The sequence below is a fragment of the Crocuta crocuta genome, unplaced genomic scaffold (assembly GCF_008692635.1).
Source record: "Crocuta crocuta isolate KB4526 unplaced genomic scaffold, BGI_CrCroc_1.0 scaffold30, whole genome shotgun sequence".
NCBI classification, from domain to species: domain Eukaryota; kingdom Metazoa; phylum Chordata; class Mammalia; order Carnivora; family Hyaenidae; genus Crocuta; species Crocuta crocuta.
In genome coordinates this window covers 7,087,133-7,107,563 of record NW_027528345.1, presented here as the reverse complement: position 1 = coordinate 7,107,563, position 20,431 = coordinate 7,087,133, and the positions used below count along the sequence as shown (strand labels likewise).

At 39.8% G+C, this 20,431-nt stretch overlaps 1 protein-coding gene across 1 annotated transcript in view; it reads left to right on the top strand.

The window, feature by feature from the left end:
* The first annotated feature begins 266 nt into the window (after positions 1 to 266).
* The window catches only part of SLC38A1 (solute carrier family 38 member 1), a 38,784-nt gene continuing 18,619 nt past the window's right edge, over positions 267 to 20,431 (top strand). Inside the window, exons 1-4 of the mRNA XM_077753663.1 lie at positions 267 to 302; positions 2,601 to 2,737; positions 2,866 to 2,941; positions 3,229 to 3,344. Of these exons, the coding sequence (XP_077609789.1) occupies positions 267 to 302; positions 2,601 to 2,737; positions 2,866 to 2,941; positions 3,229 to 3,344 (365 nt within the window). The remainder of the gene's footprint in view (positions 303 to 2,600; positions 2,738 to 2,865; positions 2,942 to 3,228; positions 3,345 to 20,431) is intronic.

The following is a 20,431-nucleotide window of genomic DNA, read 5'->3' as shown; positions in this document are numbered from 1 at the left end:
AAATGGTGAGATAACAGAAACTTGTAATAAGCTGCATGACCCAGTTATTTTGAATAGGCTTTTCCATTACAAAAAAGATTGGTTTTATTTGTTTTTAAATAATAGTGTACAGAAATACAAAGATATAAAAACTAAAGAGGAGAAATATTTGGAACAACACAAAGAGAATAAAGAGGCTCTCTTTCAGTACTTCATTCTTACTGAGCTAGATTTCCCTGCAGCCTAAGCTACTCCATAATTCCTAAAAAGAAGATGCATATTTGGATATGGAGGGTCTTCTGAGTTGCTACTGCACGGGCCAGGTACATTTGGAAGGAGAGGGAGTGAGGACACCACATAACCACTTGGGATGCAAAGTGACCTCATGGCTCAGTCTGTGCCACAGAAAAATAGTAAATAGGTCAGAGTCAGAAAACTCCATTCAGACTAGAGTATAAGAAGACTCATGGAGGATGAGGGCTTTGAACTGGGAGGACAGAGGTGCTTGGGTGGTGCTCTCTTTCTCTCAAAATAAATATATAAACTTAAAAAAAAATCTTTACCAAAAAAATGCATTTTGAATAGGCAGGATGGCACTGGCTGACAGGAGAGTCTCCTGAGGAGAGCGTGGATTCATACTAAAGTTGACCCTCAAACAACAGGTTTCCAACAGGAACTACATGGGTCCAGTTTTTTTAGTAAATACTGTACAGTACTGCAAATAATTTTTTTTATTTTTAAAAAGTTTTTCCTTATTTATTTCTGAAAGAAAGATAGAGAAAGAGAACAGGGAAGGGCAGAGAGAGAGGGACAGAGAGAGAATCCAAAGCTCAAATTGGATTTGAGGGATGGAGGGCTCAAATTCACAAACCATGAGATCATGACCTGAGCCAAAACCAAGAGTTGGATGCCTAACTGACTGTGCCACCCAGGGCTCCCTGGAAATAATTTTCTTAATACAGTTTTCTTTTCTCTAGCTCACTTTAGTGTAAGAATACAGTATATAATACATGTAACATACAAAATATGTGTTGACTGTTCATGTTATCAGTAAGGCTTCCGGTAGGCTATTAGTAGTTAAGTGTTGGGTGAGTCAAAAGTTATACATGGATTTCTGTCACAGATTATGAGTCTGGAGTTCTCTCTTGTCCAGCAAGAGAGTGGATGCAGAATTGAATATGAAAGAGGCTAATATCTGAGAGGAGACAAGAGTTTTGTCTCCATATTTATTGAGCTCATAGGATATTACCCACATGGTGAGCATGAAGAAAACCATATCTCACACACGTGGACATGGAGAAAACAATCAGACAGTAATCATTAACTTGTGTGTGTAAGAAGCAAAGGATCTGGGGGGCAAGTGGAATTTGTGATCAAAGCACAATAGTATATTGGCGTCAGATGGAAAGTAATTTCCTGCAAGTGATATAACAAGTTACTCATGATCCCATTACAATATCTTGCTAGCTAACCTTGGGTGATTTTGCCCTGTGGTGGCGGCTTTCCGCCCTAAGCTTTTTTCTATGTAAGAAATAGAAATTTATGTAAGTAGAACCATTTATGTAAGTAGAACCTATTTCCCCACAGATTTACAACTGCACAGGAGGTCAGCACTCTTAACCCCTGTGTTCAAGGGTCAACTGTACTTGTTTTTCAGTCTCTGTTCTCTTATCTCAGTCCTTATTCCTCTTGGGAAGATCATTTTGAAGAGCAGGGGGAGCTAAGATTGGGACATTGAGACAAAATTAAATTAAGCAGTACAAGGAAACCGTACTTGAAGCTTTTTCAGTGGGGGAGCTAGTGAACATTTTTGAGAAAACCTATTAAGCTTCACCTCTGCAGAAAATAGACTGGAAGAGGCAGTATCAGGGTGATACTTGACACACAATGTTTTCTAATGTGCTTTTTAGTGGTTACTTATTACTGTAACTTACTTAATACTGTAAGTCAGTTTCATCATACTCATCCTGCAGAAGTTCTGCAGAAAAGCCCCAGCAATCATGCAGGGACTTTGTTCTTTATCCCTTTACATTGCAGAATGTTTGACCGTACTGAATGACCCTGGTGTCAAGGTGCCTGCGGCCCATACCTCGCCCACCAGTCCTCTGCCACCAGCTCTGAGGAGTGCCACCAGGCTGGGAACTTAATTCTGCCATCACAGGCTGTTTATTGGTGTTTGGTTTGGTTTCTTTGAAAGTGTTGGGGCTTTTCACTTGACTTAAAAATAATGGAAATTCTTGGGGGCACCTGGGTGGCTCAGTCCGTTGAGCATCCAACTCTTGATTTCTGCTCAGGTCATGATCTCATGATTTGTGAGTTCAAGCCCCACTTTGGGCTCTGTGCTGATGGCGCAGAGCCTGCTTGGGATTCTCTCTCTCTCTGTCTCTCTCTGTCTCTCTCTCTCTCTGTCTCTACCCTGCTCTCAAAAATAAACATTAAAAACAAAATAAATGCCAGCTTTATAGTATCCTTATTACCTAATTATCAGTTAGAGAAAACATAAAAGTTAACTTACATTGTGTATAGTCATTTATTAGTATTGGAACGATTCAAGATTATAGTTCTTTTTGATTTATGGTTCTCTTTGATTTCATTTCAGGATGAGCACCTGCTATTAATAGTGTTTTGTCCAAAGGAGAGTGAGGGGTATAAAAACAAATGAAGCAGTGTCTGCCCTGGGAACACTTAAAGTTTATTTGGTAAAACAAGAGCGTAGACAAGTAACACTGGCATGGACAAAGCAAAACAAAACAGAAAGGTGGTTGAATAGGGCTGTAAACTCTTAAGTAATCAACTGATAACTTTTCCTGTGTGATGTTTTGATTAGTAATAATGTTAATCTTCAGTCATTATTGTGAAATGCAATTATTCTACATGTCTTTACAGCAAGTTTATTTCTGATCGTGAAAGTAGAAGAAGTCTCACTAACAGCCACTTGGAAAAAAAGAAGTGTGATGAATATGTAAGTGTCATTATAAAAAGTCTGCTTATTTGTTTTAATCACATAAGTTGGGACAGGTGTTTTTAATTCATGTAGCATCATACCAAAAGCATAGCTATTTATATTCATCAGGATATTCCATGGATCCTGTTTATTTTCTCCTGAAACACATTTTGAAAAATAACTAGACCACTAAAGAAGTATTTATTGAATTTTATTTCTGCATTGGTTCCTAACAGTGCTTTAAAGGCTTTGACATGATGAACTTTCTTGGGGACAGTTTTGCTTATGTTTGTGTCTGTGTTTAGATTCCAGGAACAACCTCCTTAGGCATGTCTGTTTTTAACCTAAGCAATGCCATTATGGGCAGTGGGATTCTGGGACTCGCCTTTGCCCTGGCAAACACCGGAATTCTACTTTTTCTGTGAGTGTTTACAGTGCCGTGCTTTCCATTTTAAAACTGTATTTTCTGTATGTTCCTGTTCGTGTACAGAAGAAATTGGAAATATTGCCAAGTAGTTTTTATTTCATTTTATGTTTTTACTAACTTGGCTAAGTTGTGAGTACATACTTTTATATTGTTTATTGAAATGATTGTCCAAGTTGCACCTAATGTTTATAAGAAAGTAGAAGGAGAAAATCTTTTCATTAATCAAAAACACCAAAATAAGCATTAATAAAAAGGATTAAAAGATTTCAAAATAGCATTTTTTGGTATTTTTGGATTCTTTACTTGTCACTTTAAATCTCAGCTAAAAGGTCAGAATATTAAGAGGTGTTTAATCTAGCCAGTCGCCACTTCGGTATTTGGATTGCAATGGAACATGTACTATAACCAAAGGTGATCGCAAATTCGTTTGTAATAAAGAGCCAAGAAGCACAGATGAGAAATTAGCATGTACTTTTCTCTGAGAGTTAGTTAAAAGAAATTAGGCAGTGTCGTTTTTAAATAACTTTTTCTCACACTGTTGAATGGGGTTTTCTGCAAATGTACAGAGAGCTTATTTTTAGTTGGAACAAGATGAAAACAGATCATAGAATTTATACCAGGAAAATTCTCACCCAGCCTGATTCCCCTCTCAAGCCTCTAAGGAGCATCAGGGGTGTTTTGCCTGATGAGGCAAGGAGAAAATTCTCTTCTCCCAGCCTTTTCCCCCCAAGACTACACTCACGTCTTTGTTAGCCATGCTGAGTAGTCTGTATCACTGGATCATTTAGATAGGATCATCATTTCCTTGGAAGCAGTGACCAGTATGGCTAGTAATCCTACAAACTGTGTGTATACCTTTAGAATTTAGAAAACTGCGATGAAAGCTCATAGTTACCCATTCCATTATTCAGGGATCAGTGAGTACTGACCATGCTGTGCCATAGTGGTGAGCACTAGGGATTAATACTCCTTATAAATTTTTTTAAAAAATGTTTGTATTTATTTTTAAGAGATAGAGCATGAGCTGGAGAGGGGCAGAGAGAGAGGGAGACACAGAATCTGAAGCAGGCTCCAGGCTCTGAGTTGTCAGCATAGCCTGATGTGGGGCTTGAACTCATGAACCATGAGATCTTGACCTAAGCCAAAGTTGGATGCTCAACTGACTGAGCCACCCAGGCACCCCTAGGGATTAATACTCTTATGTGTAAATCACTAAAGATGTCCTTCTTAGAATGAAAACTCTGTATAGGACAGTGAATTCAATACATTTCTTTATTGTCCACCTAACTCAGTAAATCCAACTGTAGCCTCTTCTCTTTATTGCCCTGGGTGGATCTTGCTATATGGCCTTTTTGCTAATGTATCTTGGGCCAGGTGCCAGGTCTTAGGGTAAAATGATAAGAGTTAGACAAAATATTTCTTTGTGGAACTCTGACCCTCTGAGGCTTGTGTAGCTGTGCTTGTGGTTTTCAGAGCAGTGGCAAGAGACACCTGACTGCTAGTCCCAACTCCTCTTCTAAATGGCTGTGTAACAAGGAAATTGCCCTAGAAAAATCTCAGAACCCTGCCAACCTCTGAAATCCTATGGTTCTGTGACTAATTTTAGTTATTCCAAAGCTGGAAATATGTTCAGCTCAGAAATGTGTTTTACTTTGATTTACTTTTTTTTGGTAGTTACTGCAGTATAGCAAGTAGTTAGTTCTGTGTTAACATAGTGAAGAGTCCGTTCTTTAATGATGGTAACTTAAGAATTCTTAAGTGTTCTCTGCTGAATCCTTGCAAGTCTATGAGATAGGTACTATTACTACTTCCCTGCTTGATGGGTGAGGGAACTGAAGCAGAGAGAACAGACTTTTATTTTGGAATCTGTCTTTGTCACCATTCTGGGAATCCCCTTTACCTCTCTTCCCTGCTAGGTCCCTTGTTCCCCGTGTTCCATTTCTTCTTCTTTCTGGATTTTCTTTCTTACTTTTGTTGCTGAGAAGGAATGAATAGAAATAATTTTTTGAGGCCTCCATGTTTGCAACATACTTTATTCTACCTTCACCCTTGATTAGCAGTTTGGCTGGATATAGAACTTTATATTGGCAGTAATTTCCCTTCAGAATTTTGAAGGTATTGCTCCATTGTTTTCTGGTCTCTTCTGGTGTGAAGTCCCATATCCTCCTGATTCCTGATCTTGTCTATATAGCCAGGGTTTTTGTTTTATTTTATTTTGTTTCTGGAAATTTGTTGAATCTCTTTGTCCTCCATGTTCTGCAGTTTTACAATAATGTGTCTTGATGTGGGCCTGTTTTCATTCATTGTGTTAGGCTGTTGGTACATCCTTTTCTTTTCTTAAAAAAATTTTTAATGTTTATTTTTGAGATAGAGAGACAGACAGACAGACTACATGCAGAGGAGGAGCAGAGAGAGAGAGATAGAGACACAGACTGCATGCAGGGGAGGGGCAGAGAGAGAGGGAGAGACAGAATCAGAAGCAGGCTCTAGGCTCTGAGCTATCAGCACAGAGCCCAAGGTGGAGCTGGAACCCACAAACCACGAGATCATGACCTGAGCGAAAGTTCAAAGTTGGAAGCCTAACCGACTGAGCCACACAGGTGCCTCAGGGAACATTTTCATATACATTATTGTGCTAATGAATTTCTTCCTCCTCTTTTCCCTTTTCACTCTTTCTGGAACTGCTCCCCAGAATCTAGACCTTTCTGGACTTGTCCTCTAATTTTTATTCCTTTTTAAAATTTTCACTTCTATAATTTTTCGCTGTAGTTTCTGAAATATGTGCTCAAATTTTTTCCCAGCTCTTTACTGATATTATTTCTGTTATTATTTTTTTATTTACAGGAGCTTTTAAAAGTTCTTGGAATGTTCCTTTTTGATATTGTATTATTTTGTTTTATGATTTCAGTGTCTTCTCCAAGGATTTTAATGACAGTTTTCCTCTGTTATGGAAAATTTTAAACATAAAGTAGAAAGAATAGTATAAGAGATTCCCATGTTCCCTTCATCTCCTGGCCTCACTTGTTTAATCATCCCCCTCACCTCCATTGTCTCAAAGCAAATCCCAGCTCTCATATCATTTCATCCATAAATATCTTGGTATATTTCTCATTATATATACATATATATATATATGGATTATTAAAACATAACCATAATTTTTCATACCTAAAAATTATCAACAGTTTCTTAGTATCATCAAATAACCAAACAATATTTGAATTGCCCATTTATCTCATTTGAAAAAGACCAATTGGATTTTCCAAATCAGTATTCAAATAAAGTCCATATAGTGCATTTGGTTGATATGTGTTCAATTTCTTTTAATCTATAGGTTCCCCCAATTTTCTCTCTCCTTTTTTTTCTGTGCCACATATTTGTTGAAGAAACTGGGCCATTTGTCCTATAGAGTTCCCCACAGTCTGAATTGTGCCGATTGTATCCTATTAGTGCAAGTTCATTTTTGGTTTGTCTGTTTGCTTTGGACTCTGTCTTTCATTTTAGAAGCTTTCCTCAGATATCAGGTGGTCCTTCTTTGTCTGTTGTATTTAAAAATAAGGGACGGGGGAATCCAGGCTAATCCAAGCCTGGCACATGTGAGTGGGGGGCTTGTTGGCAATAGCTTCACTTAAAGGGTTGTCCACAGCACTTTACTTGGGAAACCGCCAGTGACAGTAACTCCTTGGCTGTTTCAGATCCCCCAGCATCTGCCCGGAAGGCTGAGCATTTCTGCCGTCTTTCTGGGAACCATGTTGGGGGAAGGGGTTGGGGTGAATATCTCAATCGCATGTGTTCACCGAATCCCAGCTTTTGTGACAGTACTCATTCCTCGACAAGCTGTGTTGAGTCCCTCACCCAGAGACCTATATTTTATACTTTCCAGAGAATGAATCTTCAGGTATATACTTCTGCCAGATGGAAGAAGAGCAGTCACCCAGCTTTTCAGAATAGGTGACTGGTCTGGGGAATCCACTATTTCTTAAAGAGCCCCTTTATTCTAGCTCATCCCTTCCAGTGTTCCCTATTTCCAGTAGTGCTATCAGCAGGGCCTTTGGGGAAAGCCCTTTGGTGAAAATTAGATTCGTCTTGACCTTCTCCACTGCCAGTTTAAGGTTCAGCTTTGTCTGCTTTCCAGTTCTGAAATTTTGTTATTATTGTCTCCTCTCATGCTTTTAGGAGGGAACAAGAGTAAGTTCTCATATTCAATCTACCATTCCTAGAATTCAGTTGATTTTTAATTATGGTGATTCAGGGATAATTGATCTCTTGTCTCATGACTCTCTAGTTTCCGACTGAAGCAAGGAATGGGAAAAACTTGACTCTTACAGTTGCAGGAAGACTTCCCCTATATAAAATTATTATACATCGTTCGGTTATTTGCAGGATGCATGAATAGCAGGCACAACAGAATAAACCATCAAGTGAAAGCTCATAAAGGTAGTTGTATAAAGACCCAAACCTACAAGTTTTTCACAAACCTTAGACCTCTCTTGCCTTAGAACAAGACTCACTCTGTGTGTTGTAAAACCAGCTGCTCCTACAGCTGCTCAAAGCCAAGAAGCAGTTGGCAGGATCAAGATATTTCATCTGGTACAAGGCCCTGTTCCAGACTCATATTAGCCAACATGGAAAAAGAGTCCAAGCCTGTCCAAACTTCTTTAGAAAAGCAGCCGGAAGGCTCCTCCGAGTCTCCCTGAGGCTGGGTGCGGAGCTCTTCACTGGGGTCATCTGAAAACTTGCGGGAGTGATTTCTTTTACTTGGAGGAGTTTGGGGCTCATTTTTTTTTTTGACCTAGCCATAATGGCTGTCATCCCTGTTTAACACACATCTGATTCAGTTGGATTCAGTGAACTCTGCCTTAGTGTAAGAATACAGTTCAGCTTTGTGTTTTCCTGAATTCGGAAGCCCTGTAATTCCATCTGAGGAACAAGAGGTATAGGAGTGGGGAATCTTAGGTTACTGTTGTTCTGACAGTAGGTGTTCTCTCTCGAGAACCAAATGGGGCTGTACCCTGAGGCAGCAGTTTGGGAATGTGCTGAGGTACAAGTGTCTCAGGGTAAAATGCACCCATTAAATTGAATTTTCCTAAGATTGGGCATCCAAGGAAAATGCAATGGGTGCTGAAAAATCTTCCACCTGCAATTTCCTTTTCTACTACTGATTTTTTTTTACATACCTTCTCCTTAACTCCATCATAGCCAAAGTGATATCAAAAGTAAATATTAGCATGGAAGAATGGCAGGTTTTATTTTATTTTATTTTATTTTATTTATTTTATTTTATTATTTCACTCCAACCCAAGACAGGAAAGTTACATTTCTTTACTTCCTTTCTTTTTTTTTTTTTGGAAAGTTACATTTCTAAAAATATCTATTAAAGGCAGACATTTTGTAGAAATCTATTCTTTAGAACGTATCATCTCCTCATAGCAGTAGTTAAATGAGAGAGTAGTTAAATGAGTAAGTGTTAAACTATACAGAATCTGATAAAGCAATAAATCTGATAATGCTTTAGGTTTTTCTATAACTTCTTAGCAGGTGTTATTGTTTATTATTATTTTAATAATGTAACCCTTAGGTATAAACCATGAAAAAGGAGTAATTCAGGATACTTCTGAGACCTCAGTGATGTCGTCATTTATGGTAAACAGTGTGTTTTTAAACCATCTGTTTGAAATATAATTCTAAAACAACGTAACAGTCTATATAGACAATAGCTTAAATTTTATTGTGGTTCATTATAATTCTAGACTTTTTTTAGTCTTGTTTTCTATTTTCTATGGCTATAAGGATGAAAAAGATAAATAGCTAAAAACACACTTTGAAAAGTGGCACTCAAGAAGACATTTACTGTACCAACCTCATAGGGCTGCTATGAGAGAGAGAATGTTGTTGGGGCGGGGGTGTTGTGTGTATGTGAGAGAGAGAAAGAGAGAGATGTAATGTAACACCTGGTATATAATACCACTATATAGTAAGTATTTGCTGAAGTATTAATAAGGTAAGCACTAAATAATGGTTAACATTTATTGAACACTTGCCATATTATATCATTTAATCTCCATCAACACTCAGAAGTATTAGCTCCATTTTACAGATGAAGTAACTGAGTCTTAATAACAACTGAGCAAGCTGGGGAACCAGGGTTCCATCCAGGCTTTCTTGACTCTAGTGCCTGTTTGATATAAAACTATATACTATAAAACTAAAAACTACATATTGCTTGGGTGCCTGGGTGGTACAGTCGAAATGTCCGACTTTGGCTTAGGCCATCATTTCATGGTTCATGAGTTTGAGCTCCACATTGGGCGCTCTGCTGTCAGCACAGAGCCTGCTTTGGATCCTCTGTCCTCCCCTCTCTCTGCCCCTCCCCCATTGTGTGCTCTCTGTCTCTCAAAATAAACATTTGAAAAAAGGGATAAAACACTACACTGCCTTTTAGTGATGCTTTCTTCAGAAATCAAATTTGCATTATTATGTACATCACAAGAGAAATTTTATTCTTATCAATAGATACTTACAAATTAATATTTTAGCTTTAAAATCACTTTGTATAGGAGGGCACTTGTGATGAGCACTGGGTGTTATTTGTAAGTAATGAATCACTACATTCTACTCCTGAAACCAGTACTATATGTTAACTAACTTGAATTTAAATAAAATCTTGGAATAAAAAAATAAACAAATAAAGTCATCTTGTTTAATCTGTCAGTATTCCTGGATTATTTTACTCTGTTTCACCAAGAACCATTACCCTTATTGTAATGGAAACAGTTTTCCAATATCAAGTGCACCAAATGGTAGATCAGTGGTGGTCAAGTTCCTGGTCACAGCCAATAAAGTATAGGCCTAAAGTATATTATAAAACCAATATACCTTCTAAACTGCTTCATATTTGTCATATCTACTCCTGACTTGGCCTCATGTGCTATTTATTTTTTTCTTTAATGTTTTTTTTTAATTAAAAATTTTTTTAATGTTTTTTTAATTTATTTCTGAGAGAGACAGCATGAGTAGGGGAGGGTTAGAGAGACAGGGAGACACAGAATCTGAAACAGGCTCCAGGCTCTGAACTAGCTGTCAGCACAGAGCCCGACGTGGGGCTCGAACCCACGAGTCATGAGATCATGACCTGAGTTGAAGTAGGACGCCCAGCCGAATAAGCCACCCAGGTGCCCCCTCATGTGCTATTTAAGATTCCCCACTGTCTTCATGAGCCCTTGAATTCTTCCAGAGATTTAAATTTTGTTACTGAGAGTTAGAAACCAAGTACTAGCAAAGTCAGATAATACCAAGTTCATCATTAGGGAATTGCTTACATAATCATAGTCATTCCATAAAATATTAGACTATTATGTAAAAGAGTAAACTAGATTTATATTTTATACCAGTAAACTGGTATGGAAAAATTTTCCAGGAATATTATTATGTAAAAAAAAAACCCTGAATGTTGGGTGGAAGTAAGCAGGGAGTGAGACCGTGTCAGGACTAGTCAGGAAGGCACACAAGCAAGCTGTCAACAGCGGATATTCTGGAGGGTGACACGGTGTCTGGGGTGGAGTGGAAGTGCAAAGTTTAAACTCTTTGTATTTTCTTTTCTTTTTTTTTTTAAAGTTTTAATAATGTTTGTTTATTTTTGAGAGAGAGACAGAGCGCAAGTGGGGGAGGAGCAGAGAGAGAGCAAGACACACAATCCGAAGCAGGCTCCAGGCTCCAAGCTGTTAGCACAGAGCCTGATGTAGGACTTGAACTCACGAACTGTGAGATCATAACCTGAGCCGAAATTGGATGCTTAACTGAGCCACCCACGTGCCCCTTTTCTTTCTTAAAGTTTGTTTATTTATTTATCCTGTGAGAGACAGAAAGAATGTGAGCAGGGGAAGGGTAGAGAGAGAGAGAATCCCAAGCAGGCTCCAAGCTGTCAGCACAGAGCCTGATATAGGGCTCGAACTGATGAACTGTAAGATAATGACTGGAGCTGAAACCAAGATTCAGATGCTTAACCAGCTGAGCCACCCAGGTGCCCCTGTATTGTCTCTTCTACCATGTGTTTTTGGTGGATGAATCTAGTTGGAAAGACACCTTGTGTGGTAGAGAACTTAAAACCAAGGCAATAAAACTTTTTTTTTTCCCTTTTGACTACAGGAAATTTGAGGAAAAACAGATTTTCAGTATTGATGTTTAGACCACGAGAGCAAAAATAAGCCATTGGTGCTGTACCACCATTCCAAACTATATTTTCAACCCCATCTCCCTTCAGATTGCCTCCCTTTCAGCCACACTAACCACCTTCTTTTCTGTAAAGGCCACCTGCACTGTCCTCGTCACCTTTGTTTTTCTACCTCCCTATTCTCGTGCCCGTCTCTGTGCTTCTGAATCCTGATAGGCTTATAAGGCCTAGTCGGATGCCATCTCCAAAAATATTTCCCCGATCCTCCTACGTGGAGGGGAAGCTCTCCCTCCCTTCTCTTTCCGGTGGAACCTCTACCTTTCTAACTGCAAGTATTACTTCCATTAGTCAGGCATATATTTTACCTTCACTGTTGAACTCTGAGCCCTACAAGGGAAGGATTAATGTCTGATTCTTCCTTGTTCAAATCATCTCCTCTGCCCCAACGAGATCTAGAATAGTTGCTTGCATATAAGGTGATTCTCAATAAATTTTCATTGAAATGAACGAATGAATGAATATATGAGAATTAGATTTTGCAAAACCAAAAACAAGGCTTTAGGGCAGAACAAGGGCTCTCATGATTATTTCAGACTTATCAGAGGGAAAATATCAACCGAAACGCTTAGTTCACCCTTAAATTTGAAGTGGGCTGTGGAGTTGTAATGATAATAACAAGGTTAGCACAAGACTCACCACCAAGTGGTTACTTGGTTACTTTCCTGGGATTGCCTCCTTCATTTGAAAATTCTAAATAGTTCAGAGCTTGTTAAATACTGTAAGAGTTTGGTATTGCATTGCTAAAAGAGCATTTGTTGTTAAATTGCTACTTGCAAAAAGGACAGTAATTGTCATTTTTTGTTTACAGCAATTACCTTCACTTTGTGGTTAAGTGTTTGCCTCAAGTGTAGGTGAATTCTCTCTGTCTGTTTCTTAATATTTACCTTTGTGGACCATTTGTCATTATCCTTCCACCAAAAAGATACAACATTCTATTACCTATAATTACAGTGTTTACAAACAAACCAGTAAATAGCCATGCCAATGAGGGTAAATCTAAAATATAAGGATCTCTGTAAACCAAGTTCAGACTTCCAGGGGCCTTCTCTCTTTAAATTCAGTGTTTTACAATTGAGCCTACATAAGGGAAGACAGAAATGGAATTAGAGCCCTAGACCCATCAGCACAGTGCCCTAAGTCCTGTTCACGTCTTTTAGGTATTTCATCATAACTATCCTGTCACTAAAAATGGGCTTCTCCTGATATCAGGAGGCTTGCATTCTTAAACAAGTGCCTCAGCATAGCTCTGAAGTCTACATCTTTTCCAGCAAATTCTGTGAATTGAGGTGAGATTGCAGCATAGCTTCGCAAATATGTACTCTGCATGTTCAAGAACCGCCATCGCTTTGTTACTTTATGTAGATTCCCAAAAATTCACAGTCACCAAGAAGATCACAGTAACAAGGATGGTCTGTGTGATATTTATCAAGTTCTTCCTTGTAAATGTTAAGCTGTCTTCCCCTGTGCACTCCTAACCAGGCAGTTCTCTGCCTCCTGAGGAAAGACCACACTGGATCTTGTGATATAAAAATGGTATGATTAAAGAGGAAGTCAAGAGGGAAGCCCTGCTCTTCCGGTGACCCTGGGAGGCCCATCAGTATAGTCACATTCATCTACCCTCTTGTCAATCAGTTACTTGTTTTTAAAATTCTTCGAGTTATAGTCACCGTTCCTTAGAAATGATCTGAAGAGAAAATTGTTGTCCTTCAGTTGGCAGGGAAAATCACTGGCATCAGAGCCTCTTGTTTGGGAATAATAATTCTGGAAGGGGAGAAATGGCACATTCAGGCTTGCCAACATTTGAAATACATGTAGAAAGGACAGTGGCAGTGCCATTGAACTCTATTGAAATTCACTGGATTAAGAAGCTTTTTAGAAATAGGGAAATAGGAAAGTGGTTAGTGTTGTGCTTAAAACGAGTGCCTGTTTTCTAAACGGTTGGCAAGCGTAGGAGAGCAGTCCCACCCATTGTTTTTAAAAGTTGAGCGGTTAAACTTAGTTGGTGAGTCATCTAAGATGTGTCTGATAAAGGGTTCCAAGAAGGCAGTTCTTGAGGCCCCAGAGAGGTGGGTGAGTGTGTGTGGCATGCGCATGCACAAGAGCACGTGTGTAGAGTGGGCTCAGTCCTCTAGAGACAGAGTTGCATCCAGTGTCGGGCTGCTACCCAAGGACAAGAGTGTGGTCTCCATTTTGGAGCACTGTGTTTTTCGTAGACTGCAAGAGGCAACTCAAGTATACTAAGGTCTTACCCAGTTTTAATACCTCCACTTTGCACGACTGCCTTTTCGTTCACTTTTCTGGGTTGCAGGAGCTCAGGTGTGTGTCCACGCAGTAGGTCAGCATAGTTCAGAAATTGGGATTTCCGAGTTAGCTTGAACTTTAATTACTTACAGAGTGGTAGTTGATTTAGTAGAGTGGAAGACTGCCCTTGTGTGGGCCAGTTAGATTTGTTTTGTTCTAAGACCACATGCTTTGCCTCCCATCAGGTACCTGGTATCAGTGATCTATTTTTTTTAATGTTTCTATTTATTTCTGAGAGAGAGAGACAGCATGAGCAGGGGAGGGTCAGAGAGAGAGGAAGACACAGAATCCGAATCAGGCTCCAGGCTAGCTGTCAGCACAGAGCCCAACGCGGGGCTCGAGCCCACGAACCGTGAGATCATGACCTGAGCCGAAGTCGGATGCTCAACCGACTGAGCCACCCAGGCGCCCCTCAGTGATCTATTATATCTATACCCAGGAGTTGGCAAATTATGGTGTACTGACCAAAACTGACTGCAACCTTTTTTTGTGTGTGTGGCTTGGTGGCTGAGAATAGCTTTAATTATTTTTTAAAGAGTTAGAAAAAAAAGAAGATAAAGTATACATGTTTCATGGAATCTTTAGAACAACCCTACTTATCATTCCTATTTTATAAGTAAAGAAACTAAGAATTCGCAAGGCTAAAGAACTTGTTAGGATGACTGTGATTGGTAGTGGGGCCGGGGATGGGAGGAGGGCAACAAGCCCATGGCTTAGTCCTCTGAACTCTTCCATCTCTCCTTAACTGTGCATTGTTACCATGGAAACAGAATAGGAGGGGTCCTTGGGTGGCTCAGTCTGTTGAGGGTCTAACTCTTGAGATCCATTCAAGTCATGACTTCATGGTCATGGAATAGAGCCCCACATAGGGCTCTGTCCTGAGTGTGAGGCCTACTTGGGATTCTCTTTTTCTCTCTCTGCCGCTCATCTGCTCACTCCTGCGTTAGAGAATAAATAAATAAACATTAAAAAAAAAAAAGAGCCTGGGGGTGGCTCATGGTCTGTGGGTTTGAACCCCACACTGGGCTCTGTGCTGACAACTCGGAGCCTGGAGCATAAAGCCTGCTTTGGATTCTGTGTCTCCCTCTTTCTGCCCCTCCCCCTCCCTCTCAAATGAATAAACATTAAAATAAAAAAAGGAAATAGAGTAGGAAAATATGAATAAAGCCCCAGATCCATCATTCCTGTTGGAATGAAAGTCCAAAATACCCACCAAGAAGAGCATACTCCTTTATTTAATGGTTATGTGAAATTTTTCTGTCACTCAGGAGTTACATTTTAAGAGTATAATAAAGGGGACATTACTTTCAAAAGTAAGGGTCTAGATTTGAGGGGAAAGGAAGTTAGTTATTCTTGTGGAGTGGAAGGAAAGGAAGGAGGACATGTCAAGTTATAAATGGAGAGCTCATGAAACCCACAGCCCCCTCCAACAACTGGAGGCAAAAACAGGAAGTGGTGGTGGTGCATGGCTTTCTTTCTTACCAGTAAAGCTTCCTCATTTAAAGTCAAGACCTCCTCCTAACTTTTTTACCTCATAAAGCATCAACTAAGCCGATAAATTCTATCTGCATACCTCTTTTAAGTACTTCTTTCTTTTTAGGATTATAGTAGATATAATTTGATTTGGTCATCAGTGAGGCATATTTCTTGCATTAGACAAAACAAAATACTTATCCAGCAGTGAGGTTAGTTTAAGAGTAGCTGTGCACCAAACAATTTAGATTTACCTACAAGGAAAGAAATAGAAGGGATTGTACAAATAATTGATACCTGCCTGTTCCTGGCTCAGCCTTTAAAAACCATCCCTTTCACTCCCTAGTTGAATGTGTAAATATTACAAATAATTGAATGCTACCAGACCTGGTGTGCTGATCCTCTGTCCCTCAGAATGTTGAAAGTTAATCAGGATCTTGTGATAAGAAGTGTACTTTGGGACTGAATAATTAGATGTTTCCTCTCCTCTCCCTTCCTTCCTTCCTTCCTTCCTCCCTTCCTCCTTCCCTCCCTCCCTCCCTTCCTTCCTACCTTCAGAGCATATGAGCTGGGAAGAGGCAGAGAGAGAGGGAGAGGGAAAATCCCAATAGGCTCCACTCTGTTAGCCCAATGCAGGGCTTGAACTCATGAACTGTGGGATCATGACCTGAACTGAAAAAATCAAAGAGTTGGATGCTTAACTGACTGAGCCATCCAAGAGCCCCTCTGCTCCTTTAAAGTATTTTGTGAGCTCTTTATATGAAATAGGGACTATATGGGATTTAAACAAATGCAACTCTTCCCCTCCAACCCCAAGAAAAGTTTGGAATAATAATACTTTCATTTAAATATTTTTCACTTTCAATACTATTATTGTAAAAGTAAGATAATCATTAAAGGCCATTTTGAAAGTGCATAAAATAAATTAAGTGTAAGGAAATCACCCAGAGTCTTACTATTAGAATAGGCTCTGGTAACATTGTGATGTATTTCATTCCAAGTTTTTTGTCTTTGCTTAGGTTTTACTTTTTACACTGTCATTCTTCTGTGGACATTTGACTTTAGCAGACAATATAGCATGGTGGGTAAGGACTTTGGAATCAGACTATGAGGATTTGGGGCTCTGATGCCTGCTATGTGACCTTAGACAAAATACTTAACCTCTCTGAACTTCAGTTTCCTTATCTGTAAAGTAGAAATAGTACTGCTTATCAGTGAAATACTTAATAAAAAAGTGCTTAGTGTGGGCCTGACATAGTGGAAATATGGTGAATTTATTATTAGTAATGATCAGTGAAGTCTTTTAGTAATTATGTTGAGTCCCTATTTAAGTTCTAGGAAATGCATATGTAGGCATAAGATCATTTTGAATTTTCCAAAATATTTAAAATTTTCACTGAATTAGGGACTCAGACACCTCATTCGTCTCTCCTAACTTTCAGAGATGAAAATCTGGGCTCTCGTTAAAAAGACAATCTTTCCTCTCATCTCCTTCTCCTGGCGTGTACCGCCCCACCTCTACAGTTACCCTCCAGACATCCTACTGCTGACCACAACCCCCTCCAGTTCCAGGCTCTTCCCTTGGATATTCCCACTGTGCCTGTCCCCCAGGGTCATGGAGAACCTCTGGACTGTGCTTCCTTTCCTGTCCCACGTAGATGTCACAAACCCTTACCTGAAAACCCCTCTCTTTCCCACATGCAGAAATTCCCTTCTCCACTGGCTTTCTGCCACACTCGCTGGAAACCCCCCAAAACTCAGCTCTATCTAACCACGCAGATGGGTAACACTTTCAATTCCTCCTCAGTTGGGTTCTTCATGCTGCCCAGCCCTTCCCTCATCCCCAGCTAGTGCTCTGCTCTCTGTTTTTAAGTTTTTACTCGCCTCATTTTGATAATTCCCTTCAGAGGAGTTGGCAGGGAGGGGATGGAAGAGTAGGGAGAGTTAGTGGAGATTAGAGATGAGGGGGAAGACAGGAAGGGGGAGACAGTTTGGAAAGGTAGGAGCAAGGAAAGGGGTAGAAGAGAGTGAAGGAGAGACTAGTAATAGAGGATAAGGACTGGGAAAAGATCGTGGGCCAGAAAACAATATGTTTCCTACAGTTTGTCCAATTCCCTTGTACTGGAGTTTTAAATTTTCTTGTAAGTATTCTGCTCAACCAGCTTACATGTCTCTGAGTTTTGGAGAGAGGGGCTGAGATGATGGTAGATAAAAGCAAGACTAATAATAAAGATTACTTTTCTTCCAGTGCTCAGAGTTTTTATATGGACTATTCTAACCATGAGGACAGTAAAAGTTTTAAAATTAAAAAAAAATTAATTAGTTTTGAGAGAGAGAGAGAGAAGGGGAGAGGAGCAGAGAGAGAATCCCAAGCAGCCTCCACATGGTCAGTGCACAGAGCATGATGTGGGGCTCAAACTCAGAAGATGAGATCATGACCTGAGCCAAAAAGGAGTCAGACGCTCAACCGACTAAGCCACTCAGGTGCCCCCAAAGTTTTATACTTTTAACCGAGTTTAGAAGACGAAGAAATTATATAGTGTGGTGAGCCTCAGATCCCTTTTGGAAGGAAAGAGACCTTGCCGGGGGAGTCGGGTGGGGGGATAGGTCTGGCTTTGAAAATCATTTAAAAATATATATGTTGGTGAAGTAAGTGACGCCCTAATACTCTGAGGAAGTTGACCAGACCTTGCATTCACCCTGAGAGCCAGTCAGTGTCCCACAGGGACAATAATGATTCAGCTGTATATGCTTCCCTTCACTGCAGTCTCACCTGGATAGCTGTGGGGGCCGTGTCATAGGTAATCGTGTTGTGGTGTTGGCATGCACCTCACCCACAGTGTGGCAGGTGATGCGGCACTGGTTCAGTGGTTGTGAGAAGCAGAAACCCTAAACTGTGTATGCCACAGGACCAGAGCCTGCAGCTTTACATACGTGCTGGACCAGCAGCATCCACAATACCTGGTAGCTCGGGAGAAATGCAGAATCTCAGGTCCCACCCCACACCTTCTGAGTTAGAATCTTCCTTTTAACAAGATCCTAAGGAGATTTGTATAGAGCATTAAAGTTTGAGGACAGCTGCCTTAAACTTTGGCAAGGGAGGAAGACAGGGAGAGTTATGTGGGGAGGGTTGGGAAGGGTTTCCTTATGTTTTAAGAGGAATGGGTCCTGGAGGAGTTGAAAGCACTCACCTGCAAGGCAGCCCCGAACACCTCCTTCTGCACACCCCCATTGAAGCTATTTCTGGATCAGCAGCAGTGACTGCTGCTTCGTCTCCACCTCTTTCAAGGGCTCTGATGCTGGGTGGGGAGTATGTCATATGATTTCTTGTTATTCAGCTAGGCTTTTAAAAGATAGTCTCTTAAAGTGGTGTGGCATTGGTCCTTTTTTGTTTTCTTTTAGGTATAATTTATATACAATAAAATTCTCCAATGTAAAGGATAGGATTTGATAAGTTTACACAAATACAGTTGTGAAATCACCACCACAGTCATGGGATAGAACGTTTCAATTGCCTTAAATGTTTTGGTTCCATTTATTCTCACAGTTTTCCATTTTTTAAGTATATGGTGCTTTAAGAAATGAAATTTATTTAAGGTTACCCGTGTAATCTTTGGGGAAGTTATGGAAGAGCAAAGAATTACTGCCTTATCAATGTGATTCAAAACAATAAATAAATGTTTTCAAAATAGATGTTTAGATGTTACTGTTTGGTGCAAAATTTTCTTGCACCAAATACAGTAAATAGATCGTGGACCATGGAGAACAGTAGTATTGCTAGAGGACTAGAAATGGGCAAATTTCATCGCAGCTTTCAAAAGTGGTAAAAAGTAGATCCCAAGTAATATTCTAGGGCAGTTTATTAAATAGCTTGTTTATGTGCAAATACTGTAGAAAATATTGCTCCAGAGAGGCCAATAGGGTTTTCCTAAATAGTTGTGTTAAACTAACTTCATCTTTTGAGACAACAGTGAACCAGTAGGTAACAGGACTGTCTTCGGCAGATTTTAGCAGGACATTTGGCATAATCTCACATGACTTACAAATGAGATTCTAATATTTTATAAATGCACTTATCCTTAGCTAAGAGTGTGCTTTCTTTGGTATTGTATGTAAATAGGCGAATAGGATGGGCCATGACTCCAAATTAAACTGTCATGGCCTGTCCAGTAATGGAGGAACATAATAAAGCAATGAAATAAAAAGATTACATGGGTGCTTGTGTGGATGATGGATCATTGGGGGCAAGAAACAGGAGATAGATAGAGATTACTATAGTTGTCAGAAATTATGGGTGATGGTGGGTTGGACTGGAGTAGTGGCCATGGAGATGGAAAAGCATACGGATCTAGGATATGTTTTGGAGGTAGAAGTGACCGGACACTTGCCAGTGAAGTAGGTATGAGAGATGAGAATAGATAGAAGGTCAAGGGTGATTTCCAGGTTTCTGGCTTGAGCAGTCGACTGGAAGGTGGGCTGGTTTCTAGATGGTCTTGTTCTATTCAGAGTTAGTACCAGTGACTTGAATGAAGGCAAATTCAAGATATGAAGCTTGATGAGGTAGTTGGTATGTAAGTAGAAAGTATCAACAATTTTAAAAGATATCACAAGACTGGAAAGCTAAAATGTAATGGAAATAAGTGCAGAGTCCAGCACTTAGGTTTCAAAAAAAGGACATAGGATAGAACCAGGAAGAGTAGCCTAATAGCAGTTTACAGCCGAAGCTCAAGAAGAATGAAGAATATGGCATGGCAACCATAAAAACAAACACCGAAATTGGTTGCCTTAAAGAAAGCATGATGTCCAACTCAAGTTAATAATCTTAACATGCTTTGTACTGTTGGGCCCAAAACTGAGATGACAGCATTGTGCTTTTCTTGGCACACAGCCATTAAAAAGTACAGTCGAGGAACTGGACCATGACTGACATGTAGATCCTGAGCGATCCATCACAGGACGAAAGCTGGAAGAACTGGAGAGGTTTGGGCCAAAGGGTACAGTCTTAAAATGAGTGCCATCAGATGGACCGTTTGGTGGAAGAAGGTTTCAGGTAGATTCAAGTAGGTTCACAGGGTGA